Source organism: Ornithorhynchus anatinus, unplaced genomic scaffold (assembly GCF_004115215.2).
Source record: "Ornithorhynchus anatinus isolate Pmale09 unplaced genomic scaffold, mOrnAna1.pri.v4 scaffold_264_arrow_ctg1, whole genome shotgun sequence".
In the NCBI taxonomy this organism is placed as follows: Eukaryota; Metazoa; Chordata; class Mammalia; order Monotremata; family Ornithorhynchidae; genus Ornithorhynchus; species Ornithorhynchus anatinus.
Window position 1 is genome coordinate 3,326,266 of NW_024396743.1, and position 12,346 is coordinate 3,338,611.

General features: G+C 52.3%; 1 protein-coding gene across 1 annotated transcript in view; it reads left to right on the top strand.

Annotated features, from left to right (window-relative positions):
* The first annotated feature begins 465 nt into the window (after positions 1 to 465).
* Positions 466 to 12,346, top strand: part of BAHCC1 (BAH domain and coiled-coil containing 1) — an 84,075-nt gene continuing 72,194 nt past the window's right edge. Inside the window, 2 exon segments of the mRNA XM_029056742.2 lie at positions 466 to 686; positions 6,582 to 7,071. Coding sequence (XP_028912575.1) covers positions 6,846 to 7,071 — 226 coding nt within the window. The 5' untranslated portion in view covers positions 466 to 686; positions 6,582 to 6,845.

Below are 12,346 nucleotides of genomic sequence, written 5' to 3' on the forward strand. Positions count from 1 at the left end.
AGCGCTTAACAAATACCAACATTATTATTATAAGCACTTTACTATGTGCCAAGCACTGTCCTAAGCACTGGTTAATAATAATAATGATATGATGATGGCTTGCTAGGCGTCCATCACTGTCCTAAGCAGAAGGCACGGAAATAGGACCAGGTTAAAATAAAATAATAAAAAAGAAAATGCAGTTAACCCCCTCCCCCTCCCCCCTTCGGGCCTCCTCCCCATTGAGCAAAGCTCCGAGCTGCGCAGAAGGAGGTGCGCAGTAGCCGGGCTTGAATCGGGCGCCATCGGGGTCCGGGCGGGCGCGCGGCGGCCGCTCTGATTGGCAGGCGGCCGGCCCGGCGCCAGCCTATCGGGAGGCCTGTTTACGCCGCGAGAGCGGCACGAGCTGATTCCCGGGGCGGGCCGGGCGGCCAATCAGCGAGCGGGCTTCGCCCGGGGTGAGCGGCACGAGCTCATTAGTATGCAAGGAGCAGCCTCTTGCAGGACCGAGCTGCGGGGCTCGGAGACTCGTTGAGATGGGGGCCGGCTAAAGAGGCGTTGTTGTAGGAGCGGGGCGTTTACAATCAGCACATTGAAAAATCATCATCATCATCATAATAATATTAATACCAATAGGCATAGAAAACAAAGTCACATTTACTGATTTAATTGTGTTGCATTCAGTTGCATCCAGGGAAGCACCTCCAGTAAGTAACTCAAAATTTTTTTTTTTTTTTTGGATGATTTTATTTTTTGGGTTGGGGATGGAAAGGATTTAAAGGAAAGAAAAAAAAAAAGGACCTGACGCTGGCTTTTAGAAAGGCTCGGGGGAAAAAAAAAGAATAATAAGGACCGGTGGAGCTGGTGGGGCTTTTTTTTTTTTAGGTGGAAGGGGATTGAAAAATCTAATGGAGGTTTTTCTTGCCCCTCCTCTGGAAAATCGTATCGATGTGGTGGAAATATTTTATATTTTTTTCCCCCTCCCTGTAATGCGCCCTTGCTTTGGTGCGAGCGGTTGCTGTCTCTGCCGACACACGGAATGAAAAATAAATAATAATGAGAAGAAAAGGCGTTAGGCCCCGTGGAGGATCAGAGCTTGAAAAGCGGGTGGGTTGGGGGTGGGGGGGGTTCTTTTTTTTTTCTTTTTTAATGTTGTGATTTGCATCGGTGACAGCAGACGGTTCCCCAGATGTGTGTGTCCCCCCCAAAAAGCCACAATTCTTTGCAAATTGGGGGTTCCTACGACCCCCCGAGGTGCTGCTTTTTGGCCTTGCTTTGGAACAAAAATGAGGTTGCTGGTGGAGGGGATGGATGGTCCATGGGGGGGGGTCGGAATACCTGGGTCCCCCACCCTGATTTTTGGGGTTCCCGGGAAAATAGAAATCTGGCGGCGGGGAAAGGGCTCTTTTGGGGGGGCCAGAGATAAAAGGGGGATGCTAGGAATCTGAATTTCTCCCCGGACAGGAAGAAAGGGGACTTTTTGGGGGGGGCCCAGGAAAGGGATCAGAAATCTGAATTTTGGGGGGGATCGAGAGAGAGAAATCTGAATTTCTCCCTGGACAGGAAGGAAAGGCTTTTAAGGGGGCACCGAGGAAAAAGAGGGAGTAAAAATCTGAATTTCTCCCCGGCCAGAAGGGAAAGGGGGAAGATAAGAATCTGCATTTTTACCGGCCGGGAAGGAAAGGGGTTTTGGGGGGGCAGAGGAAAGGGGGAGATGGAAATCTGAATTTTGGGGGGGGGTCCAGGGAAGGGGGGGATAATAATCTGAATTTCTCCCCGTCCGGGAGGAAAGAGAGGATAGAAATCTGAATTTCTCCCCGGCCAGGAGGGAAGGGATTTTTGGGGAACAGAGGGAAAGGGAGGATTTAAAAAATCTGAATTTTTCTCTGGCCAGGAGGGAAGGGGGGAGAAAAATCTGAATTTCTCCCCGGCCAGGAAGGAAAGGACTTCTGGGGGGAAGAGGAGACTAAAAATCTGAATTTCTCCCCGGCCAAGAAGGAAAAGACTTTTGGGGGAAAGAGGGATGGATAGAAATCTGAATTTTTTTCCGGCTATTTGGGGGGAAAAAAAGGGATAAAAATCTGAATTTCTCTCCGGCCAGGAAGGAAAGGGCTTTTGGGGAAAAGAAGGGGATAAAAATCTGAATTTCTCCCCGGCCAGGAAGGAAAGGGATTTGGGGAAAAGAGGGGGATAAAAATCTGAATTTGGGGGATAAAAATCTGAATTTCTCCCCGGCCAGGAAGGGAAGGGCTTTGGGGGAAAAGAGGGGGAGAAAAATCTGATTTTTTTCCCCGGCCTGAAGGGAAGGGGAGGCAAAGTCACCCTGCCCGTTTTGAGATGTAGTTTTATTTTTTGGGGGGGAGTACGAAATGGGGGTGTTGGTGCCGGGGCCTAGCTTTTTATTATTCCTTTTTCTTCCTGTTTTTTTTTTCCTTCTTTTGTCTCCGGCGGGCCCGGCTTTGGCCGGGAATACGGCCCGGGAATGGGAATTGGGTGGGCTGGGAATTCGCCGGGAGCGGGTTCGGGGCTCCCCTCGCCCAAAGGGGGGTCTGGAGGGACCCCCGCCCCAAATATGGACCCCCACCTCCCCGAGGACCCCCAAACCTCCCCGAAAAGTCCCTTCATCCGGACCTGGGGATTGAAAAACACATTTTTGGGGGGTGGGAGGCAAACAAATCCCCATCGTCCAGCGCTTAGAACAGTGCTTCGCACCTAGTAAGCCGTTAACAAACGCTTTCATCATTATCATTATTCTTATCGTCATCATCGAAACAGTTGCAACCAGGACGGCCCTGCAAAGCCACCGGGTGACCTTGGGCAAGTCGTTTGACTTCTCTGTGCCTCAGTTCCCTCGTCTGCAAAAGGGGGACTAAAAGTGTGAGCCCCACGTGGGACAACCCGATGACCCCGGGTCTCCCCCAGCGCTTAGAGCAGTGCTTGGCACAGTGTAAGAGCTTAACAAATACCACCAGTGTGCATTATTATTATTATTATTATTATTATGGAGAGGGGGTTGGACCAGGGGCGTTTTGGAGGCCGGGATTTTTCGGTCCCCCACCTGCCCCCCAGGTCCAGGGAGCAGCCCCCCAAAATCCCCAATGCTCCACCCCGAGACACCCGGAAAAACAGGGTGGTGGGCGATGGTCAGGACTAGGCCAAGCCCCCTCCTGGATTCCTTTTTCCAGCTCCTTTCCCCCAAAGGACCGGACTCCACCTTTTTTGGGGGGGGGGGGATTGATTTCCTTCTCTTCTCAATTCCGTTTTCCGGGGGTCGGGGAGATTTTGGGGGGTTGGAGCCCTCTCCCCCACACGTGCTGGGAAGCTGAAGAGCCGGGCCCACGCACCCCTCTTTGGTTTATCACTACATTCTTTTATTGTTATTATTATAATTATTATTGTGATTTTTGCAAGGGAGATTGAACGGTGGCTCCAGGCACACGGTGACCGGTCATTTTGGGGCTCAGGCTTCCATCCCCACCCCACATTTCCTTGTCAGAATTCCCTCTCTTCCTCCTCCTCCTCCTTCTCCCTGGATCCCCTTCTCCTCCCCCTCCTTTTCCTCTCCTCCTTCTCTCCTTCTCCTTTTCTTCCTCTTCCCCCCTTGTCCTTTTCTCCTCCTTTTTCTCCTCCTCTCCTCCTCCTTTTTCTCCTTCTCCCCATCTCCCCTTCTCCTTTTCTCCTCGCCTTTTACTCCTCGTCTCTCCTCCTTTTCTCCTCCTTTTTCTCTTTTTCTCCTCCCCTCTCCTCCTTTTTTCTTCTCTCCCTTTTCTCGTCTCCTTTTCTCCTCCTCACTTCTCCTTTTTCTCCTCTCCTTCCCCTCTCCTCCACCTCCTTTTTGTCCTTCTCTCCTTTCCTCCTCCTCTTTCTCCTTTCCTCCTTTTTGTCCTCTCATTCTCTCCTTCTTTTTCTCCTTCCCTCCTCCTTTCTCTTTCCCTTTCCTCCTTCTATCCTCCTTTTTCTCCTGCTCCCATCTTCCTCCCCTCCTCTTCTCCCCATCTCTTTTTAATTCCTAAAAAACGAGTTTCCTCCAACCCCCTCTCCCTTCCTCTGCCCCAAAACTGCTCCCCAAAATGCCCCCGAGATCCCCCTTTTTGTTTACTCCCTCCTCCATCCCTTTCTTTTCTTTTTCTTTTCTCTCTATCCCTTTTCCTCCTCCACCTTCCCCCCCCAAAAGCCAAACCATCCTTTCTCCCAAACCCCCGGGCCTCCCGGCTTCTCACAGTCTCCACCCTCTTGCAACGTTTCCACCGTCGCCGAGGAGAAAATATTTTGTTAGATCGAGGGAGAGCGATAAATCGAAATATCTCAAACGGGGGAAAGAAAAAAAATAACAAAAGCAAAACCCTTTCGTGTGCAATCCTCAGACAAAGAGACTGGGTTGTGTAGGGCCCCCTTTATTTACAATGCAAAGGCAACCCCACGTAAATATGGAAAAAAAAAGGGATTATCAGCTGAACAAATATGTATTCACTTGATGCATTATGTTTTCGGTTATAGATTAAATCAAACACGAAACAGTCTGCAAATAAGACGTCCTGGGATTGGGGTGTTAAATTTAGCGATTTCCAGTGGTTTGGGGGAAAAGGGAGAACCCCTTAATCGCTTTGCCCCGCACGATGGAGCGTTATAAAAAAAAACCACCACAAAAAACAACACAAAACCCGTGCCATGAAGGCTCCGGGGGTCTGCGGTGTTGGAGGGGTCAGTAAGCGTTAAGATAATTCGCGTTTAGGAAAGCTTTGCAAAGCCACCGCGCTGTGTGTTGCAAGATGGTGTGGGTGTGGGGGGATCGTCGTTGCTGGGTGTGCAGACACACAAACACACAACACGATGAGGACTGCGGTTTTTGGGGTGGGGGGATGGGCCAGGGCTGAGGGAGGGGGTTGGGGTTCATCCCCCAGGCCTGGGGAAGGGGGGTCGGTAGCCGGAGCGAGGAGGGGAGGGGGCTACTATTGGGGTCACATCCAAAAGGATTGTGTGATTGTGTGTGGGGGTATGTGTGTGCTTGTGTTTGTGTGTATAACAGGGAGGAGGAAGCGTTGACATAATTTGAGTGGGGGGCTGCGGGAGATCCCCTCGCCCGGAGCCGCAACCCCAGCCAGACCCCTCCAGAACCCGGGTGGATCGGTTTATTTTATTTTTTAAAAAAACTGCACATTTGGGACCCTAAAAAAGGACAGTTTTGGGGTTCCGTGCTGCCCTCCAACCCGGACCACCCCCCACCAAAAAAAAAAAAAGCTCCCCAAAAGGCGAGGAACCAGGATGGATTTCACGACTGAACCAGGACACCGGGCCGACGAGGAGGCCGAGGCCTGGTCCAAGAGGAGATTCATCCGATCGTGTTTATTGAGCGCTTACTGTGGGCAAAGCACTGGACTAAGCGCTTGGCACCGTGCTGGCGGGGGTCGGGCCAGAGGTCGCACATTTTAACCCGGAGGCCGAGGGGGAGAGAACTCTGGGATCGCCAGAAGGGAATGAAAATTATTTAGAGGAAGGTAGGGAGGATGGCAGAGTGGGGGGAAAAAAGGTTATAAAAAACCTTCAATAAAATTACTCGCTTAATTAGCGTGGTTATTCGGTTAAACGGGACGCAGTAAAAGTGCGAGGGGGCAAAAACCAGTGTGAACCCCGGTTATTTGGGCGGTGGAGACGACCTCGTTGGAGCGGACGGTGCGGGGGGAGAGGAGCCTTGGAAATCTCAGGAGAGAGCGAGCGTGGGATCCTCTTCCACGGTTGTTTTTTATTATCATTATTATTATCATTTAAACCCATAGTGTGTGTCTTTTCTAGGTTCCCCTCCTTGTGCGTCTCGAGTTTGTTTGAGCTCTCTGTGGGTCTGGGCATGTGGGGCTCTGCATCTTTTCGGGTCTGTGAATGTGTGTATCTGTATGTCCCTGGTTGCTTATGTGTATGTGTGTGTGTTTCTGGGGGGGTATTCGAGTGCCTGAATGTGGGTTTTGTGCGTGCCTATGTATGGTTGCGAACGCCCGGGGTGGTGCGTTTATATGTGTTTAGGGGCGTGTGTGTGTGTGCGTGTGTGTGTGTAGCTGGGTTGGGGTGTGTGAGGGTCTGTGGGTGGGTGACTGTGAGCCGGAGTGCGGTGTGGGTTGCGTGAGTGTGTGTGTCTTTGGGTCTGGGTATGTTTGTGAGTGCTTGTGAGTGTGTCTGGGAGCCTGCATGCATGCGTGTGTGTGTGTGTGTGTGTGTGTGTGTCTCTGGGTCTGTGTATGGGGGGTTGGTTTGTGTGGGTCTGGGTCTGGGTCTGTGTATGTGTGGGGGGGTTTGTGTGTGTGTGTCCACTGAGCACAGGTTTGGGCCTCCTCTCCCCCAGGGGGGTCCTCCTCCATCCCCCCCCATCCTCTTCCTCCTCCCTGTCCTCCTCCTCCTTCTCATCCTCATCCTCCACCCCCACCCCCATCCCGGTCCATTCATCCCTCTTCCAGCCGGGTCGGTCCCTCCCGAGCCTGGGGCGGGGGTCGCATGCGTCGGGGGGATCCCCCCGCCCGGTCCCCCCCGGATCCCCCTCCCTCGGTCCCCCTCCTCCCCCCCCCAGCTCCCGGAGAGTCGGAATGACCGAGTGTCTCTGTCTCTCCCCGCCGCAGACCATGAGGCCAGACCGCAGGAGCCGCGCCCGGCCGGGCCCCGAGGACCCCCGCCCGCCGACCCCCGCCGGGGGCTGCCGCCGCTGACCTCTCCGCTCCCGAGGACCGAGAGCGCTCCGGCCCTCCTCCGCGTCCGGCCCCGCGTCGCTCGGATCGGGGGCTCCCCGCCCCGGGCCCCTGGAGGAGGGTCGTCGGCGTCGGCCGGGGTGGCCGTGGTGGTGGTGGTGGTGGCCGTGGTGGTCAGCGGGCTGGGCCGCGGGGGCGATGGACGGCCGGGACTTGGCGCCGCATCTGCTGTCGGAGCGGGGCAGCCTGGGCCACCGGGGTCCAGCGGCGGCCGCCGCCGCCGCCCGCCTCGCCCCGGCCGGCCCCCCCGGAGGACCCCCCGGAGGACCCCCCGGACCCGCCGCCGCCACCGCCGGTCAGCCCCCCGGACCCTTCCCGCCCGGAAAGTTCTTTCCCTCGTCGCTCCCCATGGCCACGCACGCAGGTCAGTCCCCGCGAGGGAGGCGGGAAGAGGGGTCGCCCCGGCGGGGACCCCTCGCCCCTTCCCCGAAATCCCCGGGGTGCTCTGGCCCGGCCGGAGTTTGGGGGAGACGTTCTCCAAGCCGAGCGGCGGCTGGATTTACTTTGCGTGAGGGGAGGTGGTCGTCGCATCCGCGCCCCATCAACCGCCCCGGTCCTCCTGGAATCTCCAAGGGGAGGCACGGTAAAGATGGGAAACTCCCCGCCCCTCTTCCAACTTCCACCCCTCCGCTCCGGGATTCGGCCGGGAACGGCGAGGAGGCCCCACGGAGATTGAGGGGGGGAGCCCCCCACCCCTCTTTCAAACGCTCACCCCTCCTCACTCAAAGGAAAATGCATTCCTCGCAAGCCCTCCCCTTGCCCCCCTTTTTTTTTTCTCCCTTTTTCCTGCATTTACATCTTTAAGGCTTTCTGGGGCAGGATAAGAAAGCGCTTTCTGCTGGAACAAAACGGCTGTTATTTGTCTGAGGTTGGGGGGGAAGGGGAAGGGGGGCAGAGGGGCAGAGCGTGGTTCGCCGTGTGGCCTTTCAGATTAGGGGCAGTTGTGTACGCGGGGTTAGCGTTAATAGGGGCGACTGGTGTAAGACTAGAAAATCCTGTTTCTATATAAAGCCTTGAAGTGTTAGGGTGAGAATGGGTTTGCAGTGGATGCATTAGCGTTAACAAGTGCCTCTGGTGTCCTGCTAAAAGACGCAGGAAGCGGCCGGAAAAATGGGTCGGTCAAGGAAGGGCCGGAAATCCAGGCTCCTGTGAAAAATTGATAATAGTAATAATAGCGATGCCGACGGTCAGCGTCGTTGCCGGTCCTGGCTTTCGGAGGACTCTGTTCTAGCGGACGCTCCCAAGCGCTCAGCCCCGTGGCCCGCTCCCCGCTAAAGCCCACTTGATTGATCTTCAAGGAGCAGAACGGTGTTGGGGATGGGGAGGTCCATCCGCCCCTCGACCCGCACACCTTCACCCTCACACGCGCCGGAAAATCCAAGCGGACGGGGGTCCCTGGCCGGATACCATCTCTCTCTCGTCCTGGAGGGAGGGCTCTCCAATCCCTTCCCTTTGGAGATCGCCCCCGGTCACTGGGCGGAAAGAGAATATCAAGAATTAAAAGAGAGAAAGAAGAGAAAGTGGGAAAGTTTGTGGTGCGGATATAATTATTTAGACATACGTTTAGGGAATGTTAGCGTATTGATGTGTCAGGGGTGGCTCTCCTGAAGGGGGGTGTGTGTGTGTGTTTTTGTGTGTGTGCATGTGTGTGTGTGTAAATCCCAAACCATGAGGCTTTGGTTAGTCCGGGCAACTTGGCTTGGTTTTGTTTACAGTTTGTTTTAAACATCAGGGTGATTTTTTTAACAGTTTGTTGTTTTTTTTTGTTTTTTTTTTCAAAAAACTCAACAGTAACAGTTATTATTGCTAGCTTGATGAACTGTGAATACTAATAAAATTATATCTGCTTTAATGGGATTACAATTAGTGTGTGGATTAAAAGGGATGGCATGAGATAGACTAGAATGGAAATCTGTCAGCTGGGAGCGCAGTCAAAAGAAGACTGTAAATTTTCGAAAAAGGGGAAAAAAAGAGACACAAAAATTGCGTAATTACTAATGAGCTCTTAGCATTTAGAACACGGGGAGATCAAAAAAGCGTGGCTTACAAACACCCCGATCTCTCCGCTCACTTTTAAACGGGCAGCCTGTCATAGGTTCCCATTCTGCTCAGGTCTGAGTAGTCTTCACTGTTCACATGTGCTTTCTCTTCTAAATTGGCTCCTCTCTCTCTCTTTTTTTCTCTCTCTTTCTCTCTCTCTGTCTCTCTCTTTCCCTCCCCCCCTCCTTTTTTTTTTTTTGCCTCATTTGTCTCCTTTCTCCCTCTCTCCTTTGCTTTGGTTTCTCATTTGTGCCCAGCGTTAGTTAGATGTAGGATCCAGTTCTGCACAGTTGTGGTCTCCGACGCCAGCTTTAGATTTCTAATTAAGAGAAGAAGGGAAAAAATAACGGAGGGGAAACAGTTGGAGATTCTGTCTCTGCCTCTCTGTCTTCTTTCTCTGTCTCTCCATTTTATTAAGCATCCCCCCCTCCCCCTTTCTCCGACGCTCTGGCTACTGCAGTGGCCTTAGCAACCTAGGTTGGAAGGGCTGAAGGAATATTTGCCAGTTGGGGCCTTAGTTTCCCCCAACCCACGGGGGTCCCCCCTTTTGCGTGTGCAGGTGAAAGCCAGTGAGAAATGAATGTCGAATAAATTACGGACGGTGTCTCCACTGACTAATTGTAATTCAGAGCCCGGCCTGGGGGGGACAGGTTGCCTGAACTGGGTCAGTGCTTGTTTCTGCCTTGGATAGTTTATAATCTTACCCCCTCCCCTTCCCCCCAGCCTTTTTTTTTTTAATGGTATTTGTAAAGCACGTACTATGTGCCAGGCGCTGTACTGAGCGCTGGGGTAGATCCAAAGCTAAGGGCGTTGGACCCGGTCCCACGTGGGCTCACGGCCTTCATCCCCATTTCCCAAATGAGGGAACTGAGGCCCCGGAGAAGCGAAGCGACCGGGCCAAGGTCACGCGGCGGATGAGCGGCGGAGCCGGGATGAGAAGCCCGGTCCTTCTGACTCCCGGGCTCTAACCACTAGGCCACGCCGCTTCTTCCCCCACCCTTTCCGAAGAGACGGTGCAAACGTCCGTTTTCTTGCTTTTTGTCCTAACTTCAAAGAGTCGGATCCACGCGTAGCGTTGAGGATCGGGACGTTTTGGATGGGTCTTCCCCCCATTTCCCCGCTGCCTCCTGGCTGGTCTGGGCCCCCTGAAGCAAAAGTCAGGACTGTGGGGGTAGGAAGGAGGCGGGGAGCCCAGGTAACGGCTACCGCATAGACGCCCCGAGCTGGTTCGGACGTAGGGGGGAAGGGATGTTACAAGACGGTTTCGAAGCAGGGCCGTGGACTGCCTCCTGGCCCTTTGTCCATCCATGGCCCTTGACCACAGCCATGCTTTTTCCCCACCCCCACCTCCTAGTGAGCTTGCATCATTCCCCACAATACCAAATCCAGGGGTGGGGGATGGTGGGGGTCCAGAGAGGCAGGGAGGGACACCCCCCCCCCCCCTTGGGGGGTGAGGGGCTGGGTCTTGATCTTGAAAAGAACACACCAAAGCCTTGTGCTTCTTCCTGGTGTTCAAATCTGATTTCCCGCTGCCCGGTTTAGAGACCTTTTTTTATCTTCTTTTTTGGGGTGTTTGGTTGGTGGCGGCCAGGGGAAGGATGTCAGTGTAGACGGGGAAGAAATCGATTTAAAACAGACAAAAAATCCAAAATCTAGTGGCGGCCACAAGGAAAGAGACCCACCTTCAGCTCGCTTCTGCCGGGGCGAGGGGAGCCTACATGTCTCCATCCAGGACCAAACGGAGAGGGTGGCTTTGTGTTTTCTCCAGGGGTCCCCCCCCACCAAAAATAGGGCTTGGAGTTCTCAATCTCTGCTGATAAATAACTCCCTTCCCAATCTGGACCAGAGTTGGGAGCAAGTAAGGAGAGCCCCCCCCCCCATCCCCCCATGAAGATTATTTCGGCCTCGATCGCATCCCCAGACCCTAATGCAAAGCTGCATATTTTTTCTTTTCCTTCTCTCCAGCCGTATTTTCCAGGCAGGCTGAATTCCATCAGACATTCATCCATCTCTTCCTCTCCCATCCTCTCTCTGTCCCTCTTTCCATCCCTCCTCTCCACCGGTTTTTGCAGAACTCAGCTAGTCTCAAGAGTCCCGCTTGGCCCCGGGGGGAGGGGGGAGGACGACGACTCTCAAATTGTTTCTCAAATTGTATTTTTTTTTTCCCCTTAAGATGGAAGTGCTGATGGTTTTATAATCGGGCTGCAGGATTTTATGGTGAAGTGCTGTTACAGTAACCTTGTCACCAAAAGGTGCAATTAAAATGTTTTGGTATCATTATTTTTAGTGCAGTGTTAGATTTTTCTCTCTAATACAGATGGTCCGAAGTCAAAGCTGTGAAAGCGAGGGAAAAAAAAAAATTAAACAGTCAACCATCCTGAGATGGTTCTTAAGCAGGGGGGAGGGGGCTTCACGTCACCGCTGACTGTGTATAATGTGGGAGACAGTCATATCTTGGGGAAGAAAAAAAAAAAAACCAAATAGAAACAGATTGGCCTTTTCCCCTGAAAGAATATTGTGATTTTCTCTCTTGTGGTGTGCTCTAGTGATTTTCTCTCTCCTTCTTTCTTTCCCTCCCCTTCCCTCTCTCCCCCATCCCCTTCTTTCCCTACCTTGTTTTTATTTTGGTGCTGGAGACAATAGCTTGGGGGGGGGGTCTCTTGATATGCAGAATGCTTAAAGGGAGAGGAATTTGGGGGAGAAGGGGGAGCTTTAAAACAAAACATGAAAACACTCTCCCAATAGTTCCTTTGGGGCTGGGCTTTCTGAATGGGGCAGAATCAGACACTTTTCAAGCCCTAATAATCAATCCAGTAGATTTAGTTCTCACGAAATCCAGTAAGAACTGGTGTGGAAAAGGCCCTATAAAACCGTCTCGCTCCCCTCCTGTTCTTCTGGGAGGGTTTTTTTTTCCCCTTTTAAAGAAAAATACATTTTAGTAAATACCTCATTAACTTCATGACACCAGTGCCTGTTTTGCAACACAGTTACCAATATTAAATAGGTGCTAGAAGAGTTACTTTTCAAAGACATGCTCTCAATAAATAAATAAATTAATTAATGAAATAAGTAAAAGGAATTCCTAACCATCTCTCCTAAATGACACGGAGACATCAAAGCGAATGCAGGAAAACCCGCTTAGAAACCACCGGCAGAAATTGTGCAAACCCCAAATTGAGAGGTCTGTACTGTTAGGCAAGGTTTTGGTCTCACACACATATGTACACACACACAGGTATACACACACACAGCCACACAAACACACACATCCCACCCACCCACACAGGGAAATTCAAGCTCAGATTTGGACCTCTCTCCCAGTTGAGGTCCGCATCGCCACCAAGGCTAATCGTTCCTATGAGGAGAAGCGGAATTTTCTATAGGAATATCTAGGCCACGTGAATAATAAGGCAAATTAGAGTGAGGCAGAGAGGAGCCTCCTGTAAATAGCACATCTCTCTCAGGAAAAAAAAAAGACCCAACAACAAAAAAAACTAACCAAAAAAAAAAAAAAGCCCAAAGATCCTCCAGTTATTCTTAGAAATATCCTTCGCCTTTCTGCGAGACGGAGTACAACATAACCGGCATATGCAAGACAA